A 25,696-nucleotide genomic window follows, 5' to 3' on the forward strand; every position below is an offset into this window, starting at 1 on the left:
AGATAATGTATTTAGTGATAATAATTTTATAGCAACCCTTGAACTTTATTTTACTTCAACTAAGTTTATTGTGAAGTCAAGTAAGATTTTCAGTATAACTTCTACATATACATGCTTCGCAATCTTAGAATTACAGTACGTTTAATGCTTCTAGTAACATTAAAAGATGAGGTTTGTGCACAGTATGAAAGGTGAAAATGGTTTTAAATTGTTTTTTTAAATAAAGATTTTAAAAATACCTGTTTTTTCTTTAAATCCTATTATTTTAATTGGAGTACCCTGCTCCAATTAATATTTTCAAAGTAGTATCCAAAAAGTATTTTTAACTTACTTTCAGAAAGTTCTGCATGAAAGCCTAGAATATTACTTAATATTCTACTTGAGTGTAAATATAATGCATTAGTAACAAAATTGGCTAAATCATTTTTGAGATAGTAATCTTACAAATTTTGTTGTTGTTACCTCTTTACCTTTTGCCACTAAAATTTAAAAGAATGAATACAGCTAGATTTTTTCAGATATTTATAAAAAATTACATTGATGTTATATTGACAATGACCATGTTCACGTAGCTCAATTGTAATTTAAATTGGACCATTCCTTTACATGGCACTAAAGATGATATTGGTTTTTATGTGGAATTACAGGTGTGTTCTTTAGTATTGCAATGAAAATATTGCTGAAAGGATGGACTCTGTGAAATGTAGTTTTCAACGATTTTATTTCATGGATAGGCATTGTCTACATATATATGCAAAGCTACCTGGAGATTACTACAGGAAGATTATCCAATTGGTTCCATTCAAGCATTTGTTTTAATACTCCTTGCCTCCACGTTGTATGATACTTTCATAGGATATTGCTTTTAGACTACTTCCTGATGATAAATCCATTGTGTATGAAATTTTTAACTGGACTATATTATCTTATAAAATATTTTTACCTTGTCTGGTTTCATAAGGAGGTGAAAGCGGCCTTCTCTAGACAAAGACAAACATTGATAATTTGCTCTTACCAAATTTTGCATAACTTTTGATGTTCAGAGAATTTTTTTATTTCTTGAAAAATAAGAACTAGAACAGCATTTTTATGTTGTTTTGGATAGAGAGCCTTTATCCTATTTAATAATTTCAATCCTATTAACAATTTCAGTGCGACTTCTGTAATTGATCTCATAAAATTACTGAAGGTAATAATTAAAATTCAGAAAACTCTTGACTTCGCTACACATGATCATATTTTTGTAATCCCTCATAATTGCTCCGCATTCTGGATATGGCCTTTAAGAAATGGTATCATTTATATGAAGCGACGAGTTAATTTCTTTTTTCTCATTTGTACTTTCTTGTACAAGTAATAAAATTATATTTAAATAATTGTATTTAAATTCTAATAAAGATAAGTTGCTTTTATATGGATGTGAATACTACACAGTGGATACCAGTGTACTTGTCGGTCAGGGTTCAATTGTTTTTAACCACTCACTTCAGAAATATTTTCTCTGTACGCTAGCATGTTAATCAAATATACCTATTTTTCTTCAAATATACCTGTAGGTGCTGTTTGATTTCATTAACCGATAAATTGGAAAGCTCATTTAGTTCAGTTACAAACTGATAATAACATGTATCATATTTATGTTATCATAATTGCAAATTATCTATATTATTTTTAATCACTGTAGTGTATTCTTTCAATGTGTATGTACATTAAAATCAAAAGTAATTTACAATATGTTTTAACTTTGGAATCTTCCATAAATGATACGGAATCATGAAAACATTTTGCCACTTTACATTTTAATAAATAAGTATGATGTTGGTAAAACTCAAAACAAATTATAAAAAATAAAGAAAATCTCAGATGTTTTTGGAGAATGAAAATAAAATTGCTTGAGAAATGTGCCTAAGTGTGGATAAAAAAAATAATTATGTAGTATAATTTATTACAGTTTGTTTGACGGTGAATCACTTCTACAAGAAAACCCATTATTATTTCTTAATAATGTTCTGGTGATTTATAATGTTCTTGAATTCTATATTGATCTATAATGAACTTGAATTGTTCATAGACAGTATTGATTTACATAAAGCATTTGTCTAGGATTGTGCTCATGATACAGTAATATATATATATTTGATTATCTGCTGTATAACCAATGAAATGATCTAATTGAAGTTCTATCACCTTTTGATAGAACTATAAATAGTTGTTTTTGGGAAGTTTTCTATAGTATTATCATTCTTTTTAATATCTTACCATTAAAAAAAAAGTGTGAATTATGCATTACAGTATAATTAAATTTATGTAACTTTAATATGAATATTATTTTACAGCTATGGGTCCAAGCCCAGCAGTAGTATATATAACAGAAGTTGCCCGTCCTGATTTACGTGGTGCTTTAATATGTACTGGACCATCCATGACATCACTTGGTAAGGCAATGTTTATTTTAATTATAATTTGTCTTGAGCAGCTGCTTTGTAATATTAATTCCATCAAAGTAATATTTCTATCATCATGGTTTTTGAGCATCAAATTTCAGTTTAATGATCTCTAATTTTTATAAACTTGATTACCTATCAATCTTTAAAACAAGTAATTATTGATATAGGTAATCTGGTAATTTCTTACCTTCCTTCATATTCATAATTACCTTCACCTCTAAGTACAGTAGAAGTCCATTATACTGTTAACATCACTATAGAAATAGAGTTGGTAAAATTTATAAAATTAGATCAAACAAAATAAATTACATATATTCAACCCCATTTAATTTTTTAAAACTTTTTTCATCACAGATTTTTTCATCTTTTTTTTTTTTTATAAAGTGTAAAATGAATTGGAATTAATTAAACCATCCGGCTCTTTACTTGATATTTAATTGATTTCTCAGACAAAGAAATTTCACTGATTTGTAGACTAATATATCAGATAATTTATATGTACATTAAGCTATCTATGTATATGAATGGAGAATTAAAAAACTCCTATTCAAAAATTGTTACTGTAGTAAAAAAAATGCTTCCTTTGTAATTTTGCAAAATGAACTTTGAAAATGTAAGGTATAGGTATATCACTCTGAATATAATATTGTAATATGCTTAAAATAATATAAGAATATGTAATAATATATAGTCATAGAATAGAAGAAATTTGCATGCATAAATACGGTGATCAAAAAGTCTCTTTAATCTTCCTTAATTTTTTATGTTGAAATATTACATTTTTTATAGTACTTATTAGGCCATTTAAATTTGTTGGTATTATTTATTTATTATAATTTTTTTTTACATAGTGTCTAATCCCCTTGGTTTTTTGAATGCTGCAGGTGGTGAGGAAGTTTAAAATTTACCATATAAAGATAGGGCACATTTTTTGAAAGCCCAGTTAAATACAAAAATATAGGTACAAGCTGGAGCTTGATAAACTTAACCATTAAAAAATGGTAGCAGGTCAAAATTTGAAGTAATATTATTTATTATAGTTTAAGAAAAAAGTGAACCTAGCAAGTTGTTGGTAAAGTACCTTCTCAAAAGCAAACTTCTCATTTGATATCTGTTATAATAAAATAGTCAAATTATATAAAATCTTTTTGGGTCTTAACAGCAGTTAAGTCTGTGATTTGAGCTAAACAGATATGTTCAGCCCAAATCAGAGACCACTGATAAATAGTTGTGAAAATAAACTGAACAGCAGGCCTTTTATATAATGTTTAGGTTTACTGTAATGTAGAGGAAAAACGATTTACTACATTACCTATATGCATTCACACATCACTTATGGCATTGTTTTCTGGGGTAAATCAATCTTGTGTCATACAGTTTTCCTTGTTCAGAAGAGAATAATACATGTGATGTTTGGAACAAATATATATGCTATTCTGTATTTAGGTGGTAGAAAATCCACTATTTAAAATCATTGCATGTCTATAACTTACCTGCCTTTATGTTAAACATTTTTTTAGTCTTGAAAAATAATTATAATGTCTCCAATTATGATATGAAGTTATATGTGATAATATATTATGATATGTTATGAAGTAAGTTTTTAATAATTCTGTACATAAGCAAAGTTCATAAGAAAAGGACAGAATTTTATATGAGAATTAATTTATACAGAGTGAGGAAAATGTTATGAAACCCTGAATTCATTAATCATTTGAAGTGGGAGATTTGCTTTTAGGTTGGCACTAATGGGTGGGTTGGTAATGTTTGGTCTTGTAGCAATAATGTATACAGCACAATCAAGTAATCTCTCTCTACTTTATCTGAAAATGGTAGGTGTGCAATAAAAGAACTTGTCCATTTCACAAAGTTCCAAGTGCATTTATTCCAAGTTATTTTAAATTACAATTGTTTTTTAAGTGCCTGCAAGACTTTCCTGTACCTTTTCATCGATCAAACCCAATAAGTAAACAATTTCACACAGTTGCTCATTTTATTGAATCTGGCAGTGTAGATGAATGAAACTAGTCTGGCTACCAACAGTTTTAAATGGAAACCTTTAAAACTTGTCCATGCATCCTTTGAATGATCACCTTGAAAGTCAATAAGAACACTATCTCAGCAGATTGGAATGTCATACAGGAGTGTTCTCAAAGCCAAAAAGTAATTAAAATTGCCTCCTTACTGTATTCACATTGTGCAGAAATTGAGAAACCCGATCTTGGGAAAAGACTTAATTAATGCAAATGCTTCGTGAAGTTTGTTTGCAGCAATATTCAGATCTTGGATAAATGATAAGACATGATTCCATTTAAATAGCATCTAAGTGCTAGAACAACTGAACTGTGTAGAAACCCTCATATTTTCCAAGAGACTACATTACATTTAAAAAAGAATCAGAGTTTGCTGTGCAATTTCTCAGAAGAGAATAGTGGGTCCAATACTTTTTTCATGGAGACAGTAACATATGAATGCTACCAGTAGATTATAATTGATTTCACAGTGCTGCTACAAGAAGATTAATGTGATTGCTGGTCACAGCAAACTGGCCCAACAGCCCATACAGTGAATAACAATACTACTGTGTTATGTGAGTTCTTTGTGGAGAAAGTCATTTCATGTCCTCTGTGGCCACTTAGGTCACCAGATTTATCTCCCATGCACTTTTTCTTTTTTGTTATTTAAAAGAAAAAGTGTTTAGAAATAATGCCTGCACATTTGATCAAATAAATTTTAATAATAAATCCATGAGATAACAATAAGTAATTCATAAAAAAAAAATAAAAAAATAATATAACAAAACACAGCGATATCCAAAAAATTACAATGAAATTGTAAACTGTACAGTAAGTCTCACAGATATAATTTCTTCTGTTCAAAAAACAAAAATTTCTGTAATATAAATAAAAATGTTTTTAACGAAATGATACTGATATCAAAAAAGATAAGACACTACATTTCTATTATCAAAATCTGTTATTAATTTAGAATTTTCTTTAAAAAAAAATACTTCTTAAATATATGTAATAAACAAGATTTATGTGTACTTTGCCTACCTATTAAGTCTGTTTTTATTCTGTTTTGTGTTTGGAGGTAGAATGGGAGAAGAAATGCCAGTGTATGAAAATGTTCTTAGGATTCAAAAAAAAATTGAGATGAAAAAAGAAAAATAAATGACCATGTTAAATCTAGAAAATCATATAGTGAAGTTTAAAAAATTAAATCCATTCTAATTTTATCAACCTGATTTATCATCAAATTAATTATGTTACATACTGCAATAAAGATCTGTTCTAGAATAACAAACTTTTGAACAGTTTTATACTAGAGATAGACGTTTATTTGATTATCTAATACATATATTATCTTCTTTTGAGAATCGCCCATTATTTATGGGAATTTCATTTCCATAATTTTCCCTACTCCTAACAATGGAAAATTCTCAAAAGGAGATAATATATGTATTATTTTATGAAATGTCTTCCTTATTTTGATCAAAACAGGAGAATGAAAGCTTTACGGGCAGATTAAAGGAATCTTTAATCTTAAGGATTGTTATTCTATAAATAATTATCCCAAATAATCATTTATATACAGATGTTTGGTGAGGTTGACTGGATTTTGTTTTGTATTTAATTTCTATTCATTTATTTAATTGTACTGAATTTTTTCTGGCCGAGTTTTTATGTAATTGTGTTTTAGGGTATTTTTTTTCTTTTCTTTTATGTTTTTATAACCCCCCTCAGGTTCTTTTAGTGGTTAAACTGATCATTGCATTAATTGCAAGCTGTTTAAGCTGATAAGCCGATTTCAAAGTTGAGGGTTCTTAGGCTCGAATCCTAATAAAGGTAGTTGCTTTTATTTAGATTTGAATACTGGATCATGGTTACTGGTATTCTTTGTTTGTTGGGTTTCAATTAACCATACTATTTGGGTATGGTCAACCTGAGGCTGTGCACAAGACTGCATTTCACTCACATGTCACAAATAAGGAACATGGCTGCCTACAGGCCTCGAATGCAGAAAGCTGCACAGTGCACAGGATACTGGAGACTTACAGAATGTTCCAAAGAAATTAATGCTTTATGTTATAAATATGTTAGACTTACATATTTACATGTTATATGATTTTTTTTTTTGCTGTATATCAATACTTACTACATGCAAGACTTAAGTTAACCAGCTCAATTTTGCCCTATTATGTTTTTGAATGTATGTGATATTGTAATAATAACTGAAAAAAACAATTATTGGTTGAGTATAACAATAACTATACAAGAATAACTTTGTTGAACAGCATAACAAAATGTGATAATATATTAAATTGTTAAATATTGTAAATGGCTCTTTTATAAATTAATCGTATATGGAAATTGTTCTTCCATAGGACCTTTCGGAATTAATTATACAGTTCCTTCTAGAGTGGCATTACAATTTCACTTGTCTTAAAAAGGTTAGGAAAACTCTTTACTTTGTAGTTGAACAACATACACTCAATTTATATAATTTACTTTAATATGTTGTTATTGTTAGATTTATTTTGCTTTTATTTGCATATTGTTCAATTGTGTTGTAATTTTAGTTTTTTATGTTTATCTGTATAGTTTGTATGTATGTGTTGTGACGTGTTTCTTGAGATAATTTGTGAAAGTTGATTTTGTTGTTTATGGTACCTATATGCATTCTTCTTTTCTGCGGATGATTGGGTCTAGTCTACCTAATTTTATATCCAGTTAAATTAATTTATGCAGTTAAATTTGTATACACCTGGATTTTGTGTTTGTCAGTTTTTGTTTTGATAATTTGCTGATTGATAGGTATTTTGTTAGTAGTTTCTTAAGAAATAATTATCTATTTTCTTTAGAATGCTGACAGTTTTTAAAAAATATATTTTGGTTAATATACTATTTTCTGTTGGTTGTCTATTATTTATTTTTTGCCACTAAGTGTGTTGGTGAATTTTTTTTTGCATTCAGTATAGCATGTTACCTAAAAGTGGATGCCAAAATTTTTTTCAGTATAGTTGTTGGATAACATAGGTATTACATGATTTAACATTTTAATAAAACTGCATGTTTGAGCTATGTAGTTAGATGTATTGTTTTCTATAAATTTTTGGTTATTGTTATAATTTTCTATTAATTTTAATATTATGTTTGTTATCTATCGTGGATTTAATGAGGATGTGAAAGTAAATAGTTGTGTTCATATTCTGCAGTAATATATCAATTTTTCTTACTATTAATAACAGTGCCATAATAAATAACATTGAAGAAAGAACTATATAATTAGCTCTTAAAGGTGGTCTGAAAAAATAATTTCTATGTAATATCGAAGTTATTCATTTATAATTTTTAATAATAAATAATTTAATGTAACAGTATCCATAATATATTGCAATTCTGTTTATGACTTTTACTCTTGGATAAATTAATAGCCCTTACAGATACGCTGTTTTTTTTAAATTATAGAAATTCATTACTACATAAGTAATTTTACATAATCATTTCTTACAGGTATGGTTTTTGTATATACCAAAGGAGCTTTTCTGCACTGGAGGACTGTTGCATGGATCTCTGTGTTTTATTGTTTAATACCAATATTGCTTATGATTTTATGGTCTCCAGAAAGTCCTGCTTGGTTGCTATCTAAAGGAAGAACTGAAGATGCTCTCAAATCACTTGTATTTCTTGCTAGAAATGAAACTCAGGTAAATGCTTCCTATTTGATTATGTGACTTTTTTTATATAAAACAGCCTGTAATTAGAATAGGATTATTATGATTATTTTTTGTTCATTACCTATACAATAATTTCACCACAAGTCTTTCTGAAAAATTATTTAAAACTTTTTTTAAAATAAGTTGCAGGAGTAATCATACAGTTAGCAACTGACAATTACTCTTTTTCTCTTTGTCTTCATTATCATCCATCTTTAAATTCTTTTTCCTTATCATATTCTTTACTTTACAGCTAATGTATAAAGCTGTTAAAGAGATTTAATCAGTTTATCAAAGGACTGAAGAATCTTACATAACTGATTGGTAGGATCTTTTAGATGGTTCCTGTAACTCATTTACTCTAAGAGACAGATCTGAGGCTTATCAATTTGTTCATTTTATTGATATTGATGTACTTAATTGTCTGCAATTATTCTATTTTTATTGTATATTACAACTTGAACGAGATCCTTGTTTTTACATTTCTTTTGTTAATAATCCTGCTAAATGTTTAAATATAAAGTATAATATTCCAAAATAGGGTTTATGATTTAGTTTTATATTTGCTACTAGATTTAAGAATTTTTAACTATAACCCCAAGTGACATTTTTAAAATTAAAAAAAAACAAGATAGAAAATGAATATGACATGAAACTAAACTGTGACAAATCAAAGGTAATAAAAGTGTTATTGTTTTTCCTGTGACGAGTCTGAACTTCTATTCATCAACTGTCTGGCACTCCATTATAGCTGACTGATGTTTTTCTGCATTCTGAGGTTTGCGTCCAACTTTCGGCAGTGAAGAGTGTGCTCCCCATCCATTCTTGAGTTGATGGTTTGACCCATGATTTCTGTGGTAATCCTTGTAGCCCTATGTATGTGTCAGGAGTTTCATTACTCTCTCAGTCAACTGATTACATGTATACAGTTGCATAGCTGTCACTGGGGTGGTTTTGACAGCAACACATATTCTCTTCAACGTGTTATTCTGGCATCTCTCTAGTTGTTCAAAGGTTGGCCTATTTGCAGTGATCAGTACTTTGTTTCCATGTATAATTAGTGGCTTGATTTAAGTCTCGTATGTTTTTTTGAATATGTCTTTGGTACGTGAGTCAGGATGTATCCCAAGTAACCTTGTAGAGCGTTTTAAGTAATTTCATTCTATTATTTGCTCTTTCTACTTTTTGTTTGCTGTGTTCTTTGCAGCTCAGTGTTAAATATCTTAGCATTGTTAAAACAATGCTAAGATATTTGGTGAGTTAGCTTTTAAGTAGTTCCTGGTTGTGGTATTTAAGGCTGAATTGTGGGTTGTGATATTATAGTGAGAAAAACTGATAAGCAATTTTAGTTATGTTCAGCTTCATGTGGTCCTTGGATTCCCAGTCCTGTAATATTGCCAGAGCCTGATTTATTCTTTCTTGTAGTATTTCTGTGTTTTCTTGGATTGTTTCTTAGTCCAGATAACAACATCATTTGCGAATATGCTTACATAGATTTCTTTAATGATTTAGGAAGTTCATTAATGAAGATGTAAAGAACATTGTTCTAGAAACAGTACTTATGGAAGTTTGGTTTTCAACTGTTTGTAGGCTGAACATTCATTTCCACATTTTACCTTGGTCCATTGTTGAGAAAGGAACTTGAAATGCAGCAGAACGTATTTCCTTACACTTTCATCTTGTTCAGCTTTTGAAGGAGTTTATTCCTCCATATTGTGTCATAGGCTCTCTTCAGGTCGACAAAAACTGTGAGCATACTCTCTCTGATTGAAAGCCTCTTTGATCATCTGAGTAAACCTCATTATTTTGTGTGGTGGTAGATCTTTTCCATCTGAAGCCGGCCTGTTCTTCTGCCGGAATTGAATATGTTTGAAGGTATCAGTTTTGTGGTCAAGATCTTTTGTGATAATGCATTCTTACATTTCAGCTAGGACAGAAGTAAGAGCAGACGACAGTGTAAGGATATTTACTCTGTTTTGTTATTTTTATTTGAGTTTCTAATCCAAAGCTTGTTGTAGATGTTAAGGATTTGGAGAGCCTCTTGTTCTAAATTTTTTCACCATTCAGGGAATGTACCATTTGGTTCTGGTTGTTTTTTTATGTTAGTATGCTTTATTGCCTCTTGTAGCTTTGCAATGGTGATTCCCTTTTGAAAGGTGTCTTCTGAAGTATGGACAGAGGCAAGCAGAAATTCCTCAGGAGTTGACATGCCAATGCCCTGTTGTTACATTTTTCTTAAAAACCGTCCAGTTTACCTTATTGAAGTTCCATCTTACTTGCTTATATTTAATTTGCAATATTTGTCGATCAAAGGTAAGAAGAAAGATTCTGTGTCTGTTTCCTGGGTTCTTCAGTACCACTTGTTGAAAAAGTTTAATCAGGTCCAGGAAACATGATTGCAATTTGATTTGACCAAAAAAGTCCCAATTCCAAAAAATGTGGATTTTGGACTTCTTCCTAACTGCAGTAATAAGCCCTGATTGAGTATCAATAAGTATCATAAGTAAAATATTATTTTATTTTCATTGGTTTCAGAGTTATAGCCAAATAAAATTTTAATTAATGAAATATTTGGATCTTAACAAGGGGAAAGCAATGTTCAGTTTCATGTTCTCCTTATTAATGATAAACAAACTCGTAACTCTTTTCTTTTTACTTATGTAAAGCATATAAATTTGTTAATCTAGTTGGGTTCGACAGCTTTTTTACATTGTATATTTTGTCTTTTTAATAGTATTGTTAGTGTAAATCAAACAGTAAAAGATGTAACTTAAAATGTGAAATTAAATATGAATACATTAATTATAATATTCTTTAAACATAAATATTGTACCATGTACATTATTTTTAAATTCAACAATTTGAGATAAGTTACTAATAATATAATATTTATATAAGTGAAAATGATTCTAAATGTGTTATAAATTAAATATAAATAAAATATATATTGCTCACTCTTAACAAGGACTTTATTTAAAAATATTAATGATCCAGCGACATAAGTTCTGAATAATGGAAGGTGCACTCAGGCACAGTTATTTGAACACATTGGTTTGAATACAACTTCATTTCCTTTTTTTTAACTTATTTTTTAATTTAAATATATTGATTTATTAATAATTATTAACCTCTGATAGTAGAAAAAATTTTACAATAAGTAATTCAATAATAAAAAAAATTGGATGTGGATACCACATGACTTACTTGTACACCTATTAAATTACATATGAGTATATACATATTTTGCTGCACTTCATTTAAACTTATTTCATTTGAAAGTGAGATATGATCCTCCAATTATTTAATAAAGTGGATAGTTACACAATTGCTGAAATATTAGTTTTATTAACATCAAATATTTATACAATTATTAATTCAACAATCTTACATGAAATATTAGGATGAGTAAAATTCCCTTTATTACTAGTATTACTAGATCAGTATTTTCATATCTTCGTGAGTTGCTGATTAACAAAAGTTTCAGATTTCTGGTGTGTTGTATAAATAAAAGTTAATAATAATTAAACTATTCCGTTTAGTGAATCCTGAATACTGGTTACAAATGTTAATTTCAACCTTACGGTGTAAAATATTCAGTTTTTATTATTGGATTATTTGATGAATAATCAAAAATGAAAAGAAATAATCATACGTGATAAAGAACGATAACATGAAGAAATTTATCTCGATAAAACAACAAAAAGATGAATATGAAGAGGAAGAAAATTTTAAGAACAAGGGAAGGATAAAAAAAATAAGAGATGATAAATGTAAAGAGGAAGAAAATGTTAAAACGAAAGAAAGAATAAAAAGATTAAGAAAGAGGAAGAAAACATTAAAGACCAAGGAAAGAATAAAGATCAAGAGAATGATGAATATAGTGAAAGAAAATTTGAAAGAAAACGTGTACACAAATTAAGATCAGAAGAATTATATAAAACCAAAGAGCGATAAAATGATTGGCAAAAAAAAGCAAATAAAATGATGATCAACTTCGACTTAGGGAGAATATTATCCCGACAATATTAGAGGAGTAATGAACTAAAAGATAAGGGTTTTTTGCACTTTATTAAAAATTGGGCATGCATGCCTCAGTGTATATGTTTTTCTTGCAAGGGTATATTTTTCAGTCACTCTGTAGTTAACTTTAAATAGAAATTAAACTAAAATTCAAAAAATAATACCATTCTAAATTATAATTTTCAAATAATTTTAAATAATCAGATGTTTCATCAACTCTGTTACATAAATGCATATTTAATAATGCCTATTAAATTACATATATACATTTTTAAAAGTACATAAAATTTTATTTCACTAATAACTACTGATTTTTTTTATTATTGTTATTGAATAATTATTTATTGTAAAAATCTTTTTACAATCACTGGTTAATAATTATTAATAAATCAATATATTTCATTTAAAAAAAAAAAGTTAAAAAAATAAAAAAAGGAGATGAAGTCTGATTTGAACCGATGTGCCTTCCCTTATAGATTCAAATATTTAATTAATTAAAATTTCATTTGGCTTTAATTCTGGAACCAATGAAAATAAGTACCACTTATGATATATTGTTGAAAAGTTCTCAGTGAGGGCTTATTACTGCAGTTAAGAAAAAACACTTGGTTTAGTCTATTGCAATTAGAAGGGAAGGTGAACAACTAGATGTTACAACAGTCCTAAATCCAAAATTTCAACATAGTATGGCTAGTCGTTTTTGAGTTATGTGAGATAATGTACATACATACATCCTGTCAAAACTAGTCAAAATGGATTCAGGGATGGTCAAAACTGATATTTCTGTTGAAGTCTGAAAACCGAAATTTTTGCAATCACTTTACTCATACAAGGAAGTAAAAAAAAAGAAAAAAGTTATAGATTTATTAATAATTATTGCCTGTGATTGTAAGAAAAATTTATGATAAATAATTCAATAACTGTAAAAAAGAATATGAAAAAATATCAGAAGTTGTTAATGAAATAAAATTTTATGTACTTTCCATTTAAAAAAAATGTGTATATGTAATTTAAGTGGCGTACAAGGAAGTTATGTGGTGTCCACATCAGATTTTTAATATCCTAAAGATTACTTTTTTACCGTAATGATATTAATGTTACATATTTACCTGAATCATTGTTTTTTATTGTTGATGATGAAATCATGGATCAAAAAGTTTTTTATAAATAGATTCATGAGTTATATTAAGCAATTTTGGTTTGTTTGTAGATGATTTTTATAATTAATATGTGATTATATGTTGTTTAAATCTTAGAAGTAGAAGGAATTTTTATAAACAGAAAACCTACATAATAGAAAACTCATCTGTCTGTTAGGTGTCCATCTGAGCAATTGTAACCTGACCAAACAAAATTACAATAAAATTATAACATTTAAAATAGTATATTACAGTGTGAATTTAAAACATTTTTCTATAACAAAAAAAAAACTGAAGGAGTGCAATCTCCCTTGTTGACATCTTTCCCAATTCACTATCGATTGAATTCTTTCTTTGTTTTTGAACTTTCAAGTATTTTGCACATTGCTAATTATTTTCATTCAGTAAGAGAAATTTTCTTTTCTTCTTCATAATATACTTTTCTTTCTTAATCCCCCTTTATTCATGCACATTGCTGACTTATTAAAAAAACCTAAAAATTCATCCATATTTATAAAGTGTTAAAAACAAATGCAGCATTTTTTTTTAATAAATAACTACAAAAGGTTAAAATGAAGTTTCTGTAGTTGTTTTTATACAGTAGGCTTTATTATTTATTTATTTATTCTTTTAAACTATAAGCTGATGCTGTGTTGGTACTATTCTCCTTTGTTTTCTCATTTATTTGTATTTGTATTTTTTTAATAAAGTGAATTTTGTAATATCTGAACAGTACCAGTCCTGAATAGGATTTGAATCCATTACCATTGTGAAAAATTCAGAAATTTTATTGCTGTGCCGCAGAGGTCATTAAACTAAAGAAAAATATCTGGGCTAATAGCACTGTAATATACTGCATAGTATTACCAAAAATTATTTGAAAACATCCCTATATACAAGGCTTGGAAAAAGATGTGACAAAAAGTCCACATGTGTAGCTTACTTGATCAGCTGAGGAACGCTACATGGGTTCATTGTAATTAATTGTTAGTGAACAAAAACATGTTTTGTCGCTTAACGTCAAAACATTTAGAAGTTTTTCTTGATGGCAGTTAGAGTGATATAAAGGTCAAATTTATGACTGGTTTATGTTAGAATGTTCCAATATGATGCATGATGAAGTTGAGGTTTGTTGGGTTTTGTACTTTTGACTTGTTTTTGTTACATTTTGTTAATCTGTATTTGTTTTTTTTTTTTTTAGGGTGGACTTCCAGAACAACAATTGGCTCAGTTACAAAAAGATCAATTTTCCAAAAATAAGGATCAGAAAAAATCATGTGCTGTAACAAAACTTATCCGTTCTTTTTTTACTCCAAATGGTTATAAACCATTTTTTATCCTCTTTTTCTTGTTTCTCTTTCAGCAGTTTTCAGGAATATATATAACAATATTCTATGCTGTCACTTTCTTTCAGGTTGGCATTTGTTGTTTTTATTATAAACATTTGTTTATGTATAATAAATTATTTTTTAAATTAACAGAGCCTTTTATTGCTCTATACTTATTTATTCTAAGATAATGGTTAAACTATTCTGAAAACTAACATTTTTTTATGCACAAAGAATCTGTTTTTTAATATCATATAATAATAACATACTCTTATGTGCGTAATATTGTTATTATTTAAACACGTATTATTCAAGCATTGAAGTTATGCTAAATTAATTGTTGAAATAATTGGAAATTATTTCAATAAAACAACTGGAAACAAGATTACCTTAAAAGAAAAAAAAGAAACATTTTACTTAAAATCTAAAACTATACACCCATCTCGATTGTAAAACAATCATCATTAATAGATAAAGAGGAGAAAATAAATATAAGAAAATAAGTAACTAAATTTCCTAATTAAATTTTAAAAAAACTTATTAAGAGCATTAACGTGAATAATTATAACTTCAATTAAAAAGTATGTTAATATCTTATTTTTAATCGACTGTGCTGTTAATCTCTTGTTTAAGTTATGTTGCAAACCAACCACCTTTTAAGTAAAGGTAGTTTATTATTTTTTTTAAGTGAATAAAAATTACTGTGGTGTAATTTAAATAATTTTAAATGTTTAGATCTGTTGAAGAGAAGAGTAAAATTCTTTTAAATAAACTGTGGGGTTTAATTATTTAAAATTTTTTTTATCAGTTTATTGAATAATTGGCCACTTAATTGAAACCATTTGATTTTAAGATAAAATTTGACAGTATAGTATTGGATTTAAATTATTTATTATTGAAGTTAGAAACAGATTAGAATAAAAAACTATTAAAAAAAAAAATTAAGTGGTGCCATATAAATGCTTCTAAATAACATGATATTTTAAAATTTATGTTATTTATAAAACCTAATATATTTAAAAATCGTTAATTTACCTTGTTATTTAAGCTAATATGTGAAGTGCTTACAAAGTTTTTCAGTATAAAGAAACTAGGTATAACTTAAAAGTTAATGTCGCCATTAGCACCATTGAACTAGAAATTTTGGGAGTCTAAACAGTAACACAGAACCTCTTCTGTTATGAATGCATTGGGTGATAGATATTTTATCTTCTTCAGTCCTTCCCATAATTTTTTTTATTCCTTCAATAATAGTTTTACCTTTCAGAATATGATAAAGTCTCAGAAATCTCCTGACCTCTGTGATGGAGTTTTAATGTCACAGTCTTTCATCACATCTTAGTTAGGCATGACTTCTTCATACACTACAAAAAATTTCATTCCTTAATTCCCACATACAAGTTTCAAGCCTATGTAGTAAATTATCCATTTCCTTCTTGAGATTCTCCAACTTTCCATTCTGTAATGAAGTCTTGACATACCTAGTTCATTTACTCTACTCAGAGATTAACTTATTTTGTTGCTTCTCCCAGAGAGGCAAATAAAAAACTATTTAATTTCAGAATATTTAATAGAAGAAGCATAATGCAAGAATTATCACTAGGATGTTTAATACAATATTTTCTGTTGCCTTCTTTATTCTAATACCACTAACTTCCTTGGGAAGTTCCTCCTCTTTTGGGGACAGTTTCCTGCTTATAGGGCTATATAGTTTCCCTTTCCCAACTACTGCTCATCCTCCCTCTGAGGAAGCCATTGGCACTTGTAATGGGGGAAGCTCCTTATACTGAGAGTAATTCGTCCCTTGATTCGTTAGTAGCTTGTATATGCAAGCAGTTGTTAATATATACAAAGTGAGCCAAAAAATACATATCCCAATAATTAATATTCTTATAAAAATCTTTATTAACATAATATACTCTACTGTATTTTGTAGGAGAACAAATAAATATTTATTTATTTTCCTCACAGTACTCATTGCTGCTGGATATATGTCCTTATCTGTTACTACACATGCCTCAACACATTTCTTCTTGATAGTTGCTACTTTTCAGACGGTCACTGCACTAATGCGGGATATTTCATCTTCGATGTTGTGTTTGTGTAGGTCGATTGTGTGAGGGTTGTTCTTGCAGACATTATTCTTCTGATATCCTCAAAGTAAAAAGTCAGGAGAGGGGAATTAAATCTGATGATCTAGGTGGCCACAGTCCACAAGAAATGATATGTACCCCAAAGAACTCGTGCAACATTATTATTGTACTATTCATTGTGTGCACTGTTGCACCATCTTGCTGCAGCCAGCAGTCTTGTTCATCAGCCTTTAGCATTCCACGAATTGCATGATGATGTCCTGGTAATGTTCAGTTTCTGTGAAAAAGTTTGGGCCTACAATTCTTTTTCTGAAAAATCATACGCTAAGCTCCAACCTTCTGTGAATGTAAGAAGGGGGTCTCATGAAAAATGTGAGGGTTTTCTGAACTCTTCTGTCATTTTGGTTGTTTACATAGCCTGATAGGTGAAACTTTGCTTCACCTACAGAGTAGAAAACATAATCCAACACTGAACACTGCAGCAAATAAAATACAAAAATCATTGACAGTAATGTAGTCTTTTTCCCCTATCAGGTTGCCAAAACTTTTGCACAATGTGATTGCGATATGAATGAAATTTCACCTTCTTTGTAGCGCTACAAACACTCCTGTAAGACATTCCGGTTTGTTGACACAATTTTCTTGTCAACTTTCTTGGTGAATTTAGCAAGGATACACAGACACTTCCAAGAATACATTGCTTAAAACCGTAGGACGCCCGGACCATTTGTATTCATCTACACTACCAGTTTTCTCTAAAACAAGCGACTACGCATAAAATCATATATGCAATAATAATCATATATGCGATGATATATCATCGCATATGATTTATTAGGCACCCAGGATTCAGGAAAAGCTACCTTAAAGTCTACTTGATACTTAAAGAATGACTGCGATTTAAAGTAACTTTCAACAATGAATGCATGTTGAGCCTGGGAAAAATGCATTTTTGTCCATTCACAATTTACTCACCACTGTCATCAAAAAGGAGGGAAATTGCTTGGTTATCGTGTGCTACTCTTCTACTACAAGTTCACCTATTGCCAGTACACATTCCCACTAGCTAAAAACTAAATTTCCCTCTGCAATATGTTTTTGAATTTAGGTTTATGTATCTTTTGGCTCGCTTTATACAGTTGCTCCTTTGTCAAGGGCAGATGAATATCAGGATTTTCTCTTCACTGAATCTCAGACCTTAAAAGCATTTCTTAGAGTCTCTAGTACTTTGAGTTGACCACCATTCATAATAACTTAAAAAAGATTTATGTGTTACATAACCATACATCACCTACATACTGTAGGTGATTATACTAATAATCACTGTAGTCAAATGCATATTTAACTAAACTGTGGGTTTCCAAAATGATTTTCATCAGTGTTAAAAACTTAATGTCCAAATCATTGTTCTTTTACCTATTATTTCAGAAACTATGAAAATTGCTAAATGCCAATTAAAAAAAACACACACAAACTTGAATGTATTAATTGAAGATTGTTGTCACCTATCCCTTTGTCTTACAAAGGATAAATGAAACACTCGCTAGCACCATTCTCTACTTATGTTTTTTTTTAAATAGTCATATAATGAGAATAAGCTAATCAGAAAAAATCTACTCAAAAATCAACAATCTTTTATTTAAGGTCAGGTAAGTATATGAATACCATATTGAACTAAACACATAAAGAACTGTATGAAAATTCTTTATTTAACTAGCAAAAATAAAGTAAAGAGTAAATTATGCATTTTCTTTTTATTGTGTTTTTAAGAAAATTCCTGTATAATAAAAAATTGTATAGCTTAGAGTGGATGATAGATGTTTTGTCTTAATTGTACTCAAGCATGCCATTTTTCTTAAATTGCATCAATTTTTGCAAGTTTCATTTCTAATACAAATTTTCAAATCTTTGTCTATTTTGCTCTCATTTTTATTTCCAGAAAATTACAAATAAACTATATGTTTAAAATTACCTTTTTTATTTTTTTTCAACAACAATGAATTTTTATTATTTATTTTGCAAAATATTAGAAAGAATACAAAAACAAAATAGAAATTTTTATTGAAAACTAATGATGTTTTTCAGGAGCCTGGTGTAAATGTACCCATCCATGACTTTCCTGGAATTGTGATAATTATCTAGATTTAAAACCTTATTAGTTATATTTCTTTTACGTAAAAAACGTTAATAATCTCTGCCATTCCCATTTATCATGTACCATTTACCTTTTCTCCTTGCTTATTTATTTCAATGATATTTACTTTTTATTTGATTGGTATGAGCGTCAGAATTGTTTATTGGACAAAAGTGTGATTTAGACGTTCTTTAGTGGTTTTATATTATCAAACTTTCCATCCTAATTATTATACTTCCTTATTGTATTTTTTTCTTTTTTAATTTCTTTTGTTAAAATTGAAAAGTTTATAATTTTATTTAGTTACTATTTTTAACTTTTTAGACGGGTTTATTTAATTTATTAATAATTTTCTAATATATGACGTTTTGTGAATGTTGTTTATGGTTGTAAAATGTTAATGTGATAAGTAATTGCTTTTAAGATATGTGAGGTGGGAACAAGAGTATGGAAAGTAAAATATGTTGTTTATGGAAGTAGAATTTTTTATTCTGAAGTGATGAATAATATAGTTCTATGAAATTATTGTGGGATTTAAATAATAGGAAGTATTATTAAAAATGTATTGGATGATTTAAAGAAGATAATAGTATAATATTACTGTAAATTATATTTTATTTTCTACATTTTAAATGCAATTACATTGACATTTACATATGTTGGGTATATATGCTTTTCATGGCATTTTTCTAAAACGCATTTCAATTTTATAAAGTTCTGTATTATTCAGCTGTCTCCAAAAGACAGTGGTTTAAGAAGTGCAGTATTTAAAAAATCTTTTTTAAAAATTAACACCAGAAAATTAAAATTTTATTACAGTATGTAAATAGATGTTTCACTTTTTTAAAATTTTATTTAAAATTGTAAATAAAATTAAGCAGCAATCAATCATCTACAGGTGAGTCAAAAGTTATACAACCCATAATCAGAAAAATCTTAATTAAAGTAACGTTTAATCTTTATTTTTTTAATATGTAACAGAATAAAGATAAAATATTAATAAAATAATTAGCACATTTTACTACCTTTTATAAATGTATAAATATATATATATGCTTCAAATTTCTTCTACCTATATAGGCCTCGACATACTTTGCAACGGATATCATATTGGTTGATACCCATTTAATAATTCTTGGAGTTTTTTTATATTCTGTTTAAGCGGTTCAAGTGTGTGATGGTTATTTCTGTTACCACTGCCTTTTAAGTATAAAAAAAAAATTCCAGGGAGAAAATTTAGTTTTTAGGCTGTGAAAATATGTGAGAAATGATTTTTCCATCAAATAATTTACGCAACATTAATATTGTGAAGTTGACAGTGTTTACTGTTGCACCATCTTGCTGTACTTGTTAATTTTGTTCTGTCAGTGATATTAACTGAATTATTATTACCTTCTTGTAAGGTGAGTTGGCATTATTTATTAAAAAAACTATCCAAGTCATGAACACTGTTTAGGTGTATTGGCACATATCTTGGCACAGGGACTGAAAGCCTATGTACTAGCATTTTGCATGCATTGGCCTCTATTACAAGCAAACTAAAAACATTGTAATTTCCTATATGTCTTTTTTGGTATTGTAATATACCATAGGTAACAGGTTTCATAAACTTGCTGTAGCATATGTAATTGTTGGGTTTTATTCTAAATTATATATTGATGATGTGATCTAGGCCTACTTCCTGTTATATAGCAACTAATAATAATAATAGAATCATTCACGAATCAGACGACTAATGTGCTATTTACGAATTTTAAACATAGCACCCAGTTCTAAGAATTTCATTTACTTATTTTTAATCTAATCTAATTGCTGTGAAGAATCATATGTCACACATCGCTTGTTCTATAAGAGGTTGTTATAGAAACATTTATTGCGGTATATATCTTACTTATTGAAGTGAAAAGCTGTTACTGATTTATCTTTACTGTTTGTTGTGTTGTTTTCATTTAAGAGTCTGTCATAAATTCAGTCATTTAAGTTTTTAATATTTCAGTACAGTTTTTTTTTAAATGCTCAAATTTGGAGGAAAAGGTACAGAAGTTCATAGACAGGTGAGGGAAATTATATTCAATGTTTACAATTTCTTTTTACACAACAATGCCAGAACTGGAATATTGAGGAAAAGTGAAGTGCTGAATATGGTTGTTAAAGCAACAAAAGTATCAGAACGAATGGTCTAAAGAATTATAGCAGAAGGTAAATCAAATGAAACTGAGAAGCCATCTGTATTGATTTTGCTGAGAAAATGTGTAAATCGCCCCAGTACTGTGTGCAATTTAGATTCGTTTGACACGGATGCTTTGAGGTGTTTAATAAATAAATTTTATGAATCCAAAAATGCATTCCTATTGTGAAAAGAATTATGCAAAGAGCCTGCAAAAGTGAATTTAATTTCAAAGGTAGTGAAAGATCTTTAAAGAGAATATTATGTAAAATGGGATATAGGTGGAAAAACAGAAGACAACCGGAAAATGAAATTTCTATGACAAATTCCCCTATTTCGTGAAGATGAAAGACCGATTGTATACACAGATGAAACCTACATTCATAGTAGTCATGTGATACCAAAATCGTGGGTAGAACAACAAACCTTCATGAGGGACTGAAAATGCCAGTATCCAATCGCTCACTATTAATAATTGTTCATGCCAATTGTAATAAAGGATTCGCTAACTATACTTTACTTATGTATGAGTCAAATAAAAAAGGAGATTAACACAAATTGGTGGATTCTGAAAAGTACACAAAATTTTTACGAGAGAAGAAAGAAGTAAATCAAAAAAAAATTTCTAATAGATGACATTTTTGAAAAGTATGGTCACACAGTTCTATGACTTCCACCTTATCACACTGACTTTAATTTTAATCCTGACTTTTAATTTGGAGTCACCTGAAAGGGCAAATAGCTAAAAGAAATACAACTTTTAACATGTCTGACATTCTTAAGTTAGCTGAAGAGGAATTTCATAAAGTGTCTGTGAGAATGCTGTCAACGTTGAAAGAAATATATTGAAGATGAACATTTGTATGATGTGCACATCGAAAATTTTGTGATAAATGTGAATTCAGAATTGGGCACAAGCTCTTCAGAATCTACTGATGATGACTTCAGAATTTGCGAGCTACAACAATAAAGTGAGTAGAAAAAATAATTATTTAAACTACTTTAAAATAATAATATTGACTGGGATACTAAACTAGTTTAAATTAAATAGCATTGTATGTATTTTTGGTTATAAATATCATCTGTATTAAACTGACAATATTTTCAGTCGACCTAGTACTGTGCCAAATGTTTGCTGAATGCTAGTAGTTTTTGTGCCAACTTAAGTGCCGATAGTTCTAAACAAAACTCTTAAACCAATGCCAGTAATAATGTTTTTTCTTATCAAATTCTTAGTTCATGCATAACATAAATACGATACAAATTTAATTTTAATTTCTTTCTAATAGTGTGGATACTTTTGCAAGACAATCCAGTTTTTTTAAATATTCTTCATTTTGATGTTTGTGGTGAATTTTCTGAGGATGCTTTAACATATGGATGCATTATTCATAATTTAATTAAAACTTTAAGTTAACTGGACTGATTTTGTTAATTTTTGGTTTTTATTAACTGAGCACTATCCATAAACAAATTTATTGAATCGACAGGAAAAACATGTTTTTCAGGAAGAAAAGCTACTGCAGAGTTTCCTGACATTTAAATGACTGTATTTAACACAATTTTAGACTATGAACACTTGTTAATTGTAGGTAAATGCATATTAATAAATTCACAGTATTATTTTTTACAGTACTTTTCACAAAAAAATATTAAAATTTAAGGAAAATTAAATGTCAGTAAAATTGACTAAAATGACGTTTCATTGCCATAGGCATCGTTATTATGTACTAATTGCCATAAAAAAATGACACACTGTGCCAAAGGTGAATTTTTCACTGCATTAGATTTTTAGATTAAGGGGTTCTGGAACTTTTGGCTCATGTGTTCATTATAATTGTGTAGTTAACATCTTACTTAAAAAGTTACAGATGTTAAAACTTAAAATTGTATGTGAAATGTAACCCAATATTTGAGAAATTACTTAGAAATGAAAATATATCATATAATTAAAATATATAATGACCATATTGTGTAATATTCCCTCTCATATCAATAAATATGTTTATAGTGAATGTAACATGTCGGATGTTATATTTAAACATAAATAAGATGTTTTCATAATTGAAGGTACTTGGATAGTATTTTTAAAAGTTGAGAGAATTATTTCAAATTCATTGATCAATATAATGAGTTTGTGATTAATAGTTTTTTTAAACAGATCAAAAAATTACACTCTTTCTAAGTACATGGAAATATAAATGGACTTCAAGATGATCTTGGAAATATTATGCAGCCACCTTCATAATAGCTCTGAGAAATTCTAGAAGCACCTTTCCTTTCATTTCAATTTTTTTTTCAGAATAAGATTGTTGGTTGTGATGACTGATTGCAATGGTTTTCTTCTTTTAATTAAATCTTGGTTTTACAATTATAACTGTTCATTTAGGAAATTTTATTTTACTATTATACTGAATTGTGATTGTCCATTGATGATTGTGTGTATCCAGTAATGATTATGGGTGATATTTATTTTTATTCAGTTTGATTTTGCGTATGTGTTTTGTATTTTTTTTTTTACATATTAATGTAGTTAAAATGTGTTAGCAATTCTTTTGGTTCTAAAGAAAAGAAATTGAAATGTATTAGGTGGTTTACAGAAATTGAATTTTTTTCATGTGTTTGTTTAAGCTTACAGCATGGTTAATGTACATTTTTGTGGCAATAAATCTAAAAAAAAAAAACTATGAGCATAGATTTTAATTTAATCAGGGAGAAGTATTTATTTATTTATTTATTTTTTTTTTTTTTGTAAAAGATAAATCAAAATTAAAAGCAAATAAATAATTTTTATTATAAAATAATATTTCTTTGCAATTTTATTATTAGGTAATTTCTGTCAAAAAAAATTTTGTAAATAATTCCATATGCATGTATGTGTGAAGAGTGATATATATTTCTTTTAATAAATCACTAAAAAATGTTTAAAAGTTAGTTTATTTAATCTCATCAGGTTTGTAGATTTAATTACTGATTCTTTCTTTTTTTGTTTTTTATACAGTAAACTCTTTATTATCTGGGGAAAATTAACTGGTTTATAGCTTTATGAAAAAGGGAGGGAGTATGTTTTTACGTCTTTTAGAAATTAAAAGTAACTCCCATTTGTTATATTAAATTTTCTTTTTTTTTTGCTAATAACAATTAAAGAGCTGCTTGGGTTACTTAGAGTTACATTCTTACAAGTATAGTTACTTATCTCTTAAGTTAAGAGTTACATTGCCGGCCTCCGGCTCTGGGTTTGAATCCCGGTCAGGCATGGCATTCCTGAAGCATACCTAATGGTGGTCCCGGAGGTTAAACAAAAAAAAAGAAAATTAAGAGTTATATTTGCCTATTTTTATCATTTTCAAAATTTCAAAAGTAGACCAGTGTAACATGTAGTTTATTATTATAACAGCAGCAACATAAATCATGCAGATTATTAACTTATATTTGCAAACTGCTTAATTATCTATAAAAATATGGATTTTCTTTTTTATTCTTCTACATAAAATACAAGGGTTATTTTTTTTCAAGGTCCGATCGGTCACGAAATTAAAATCACAGTGAAAATAAAAAGTTTTTTATTTGTAACAAGTACTTAACATAGTTACGCTATTTCTCTACATAGTCGCCACTCCGATTTAGACATTTGTCGTAGCGTGCTACCAACTTTCCAATGCCCTTGTCATAGAAAGGAGCCGCCTGTGTTTTCAGCCATGTTTCTACGCTGGTATGCAGCTCAATGTCTGTGTCAAAATGTTGTCCCCCTAGCCAGCGTTTCATGTGAGCAAAGAGGTGAAAATCGGATGGAGCGAAGTCCGGGCTGTGTAGTGGGTGATCAAACACTTCCCAACGAAAACGCTGCAGGAGCTTCTTACAGCTGCAGTGTGCGGCCGAGCATTGTCATGGAGAAAGACAATGCCTGATGACAACATTCCTCTCCGCTTATTCTGAATTGCCCTTTGTAGACGTTGAAGAGTCACGCAGTATGAGGCTGCAGTGATGGTCTTGCCACTTTCCATTAATTCCACCAAGAGAACTCCATTCCGGTCCCAGAACACAGTAGCCATACACTTTCTGTTGGAGAAGGTTCGCTTGAACTTCTTTGGTTTACTGGGAGAATGAGAATGCATCCACTGTTTTATTGTTCTTTTAGTTTCTTCAGTTTCGAAATGGGCCCATGTGTCGTCCCCTGTAACAGTTTTGTTCAAAAAATCTTCTTTTTCATTGTGGTAGCGCTGGAGAAATGTTAGGAGGCATCCATGCTCATTGTTTTGTGATGGTCGGACAGCATCTTGGGAACCCATCGGTACTGAAGTCTCTCACTCACAATGGTGTAAAGAACTGACCTTGAAATTTCAGGAAACGAATCGCTCAATACAGAAATTGTGAATTGATGATTTTCTCGAATTGCTTCATCCACTCCCTCAAAAAGATCATTGGTTGACACTTGCTTCCTTCGCCGACCGCCTGCATCATGAACATCTGTACGTCTGCTTTAAAGTTCCTGCACCATTGTCGCACTTTGCTGTCACTCATTGAAGTTTCACCGTACACATTACTTATTCGTCAATGAATTTCTGCTGCATTACACCCTTCAGCCTGAAGAAATTGAATTACCATATGCACTTTACACTTGGCAGGATATGCTATTGGTGTAGATATGT

At 28.9% G+C, this 25,696-nt stretch overlaps 1 protein-coding gene across 3 annotated transcripts in view; it reads left to right on the forward strand.

Annotated features, from left to right (window-relative positions):
- Window positions 1-25,696, forward strand: part of LOC142325470 (trehalose transporter 1-like protein) — a 262,421-nt gene that overhangs the window by 226,701 nt on the left and 10,024 nt on the right. For all 3 annotated transcript variants that reach the window (XM_075367276.1, XM_075367275.1, XM_075367277.1), the window contains 3 exons: window positions 2,337-2,435; window positions 7,964-8,157; window positions 14,527-14,739. In XM_075367276.1, the coding sequence (XP_075223391.1) occupies window positions 2,337-2,435; window positions 7,964-8,157; window positions 14,527-14,739 (506 nt within the window). The remainder of the gene's footprint in view (window positions 1-2,336; window positions 2,436-7,963; window positions 8,158-14,526; window positions 14,740-25,696) is intronic.

Source organism: Lycorma delicatula, chromosome 5, assembly GCF_047948215.1.
Source record: "Lycorma delicatula isolate Av1 chromosome 5, ASM4794821v1, whole genome shotgun sequence".
Lineage (NCBI taxonomy): Eukaryota > Metazoa > Arthropoda > Insecta > Hemiptera > Fulgoridae > Lycorma > Lycorma delicatula.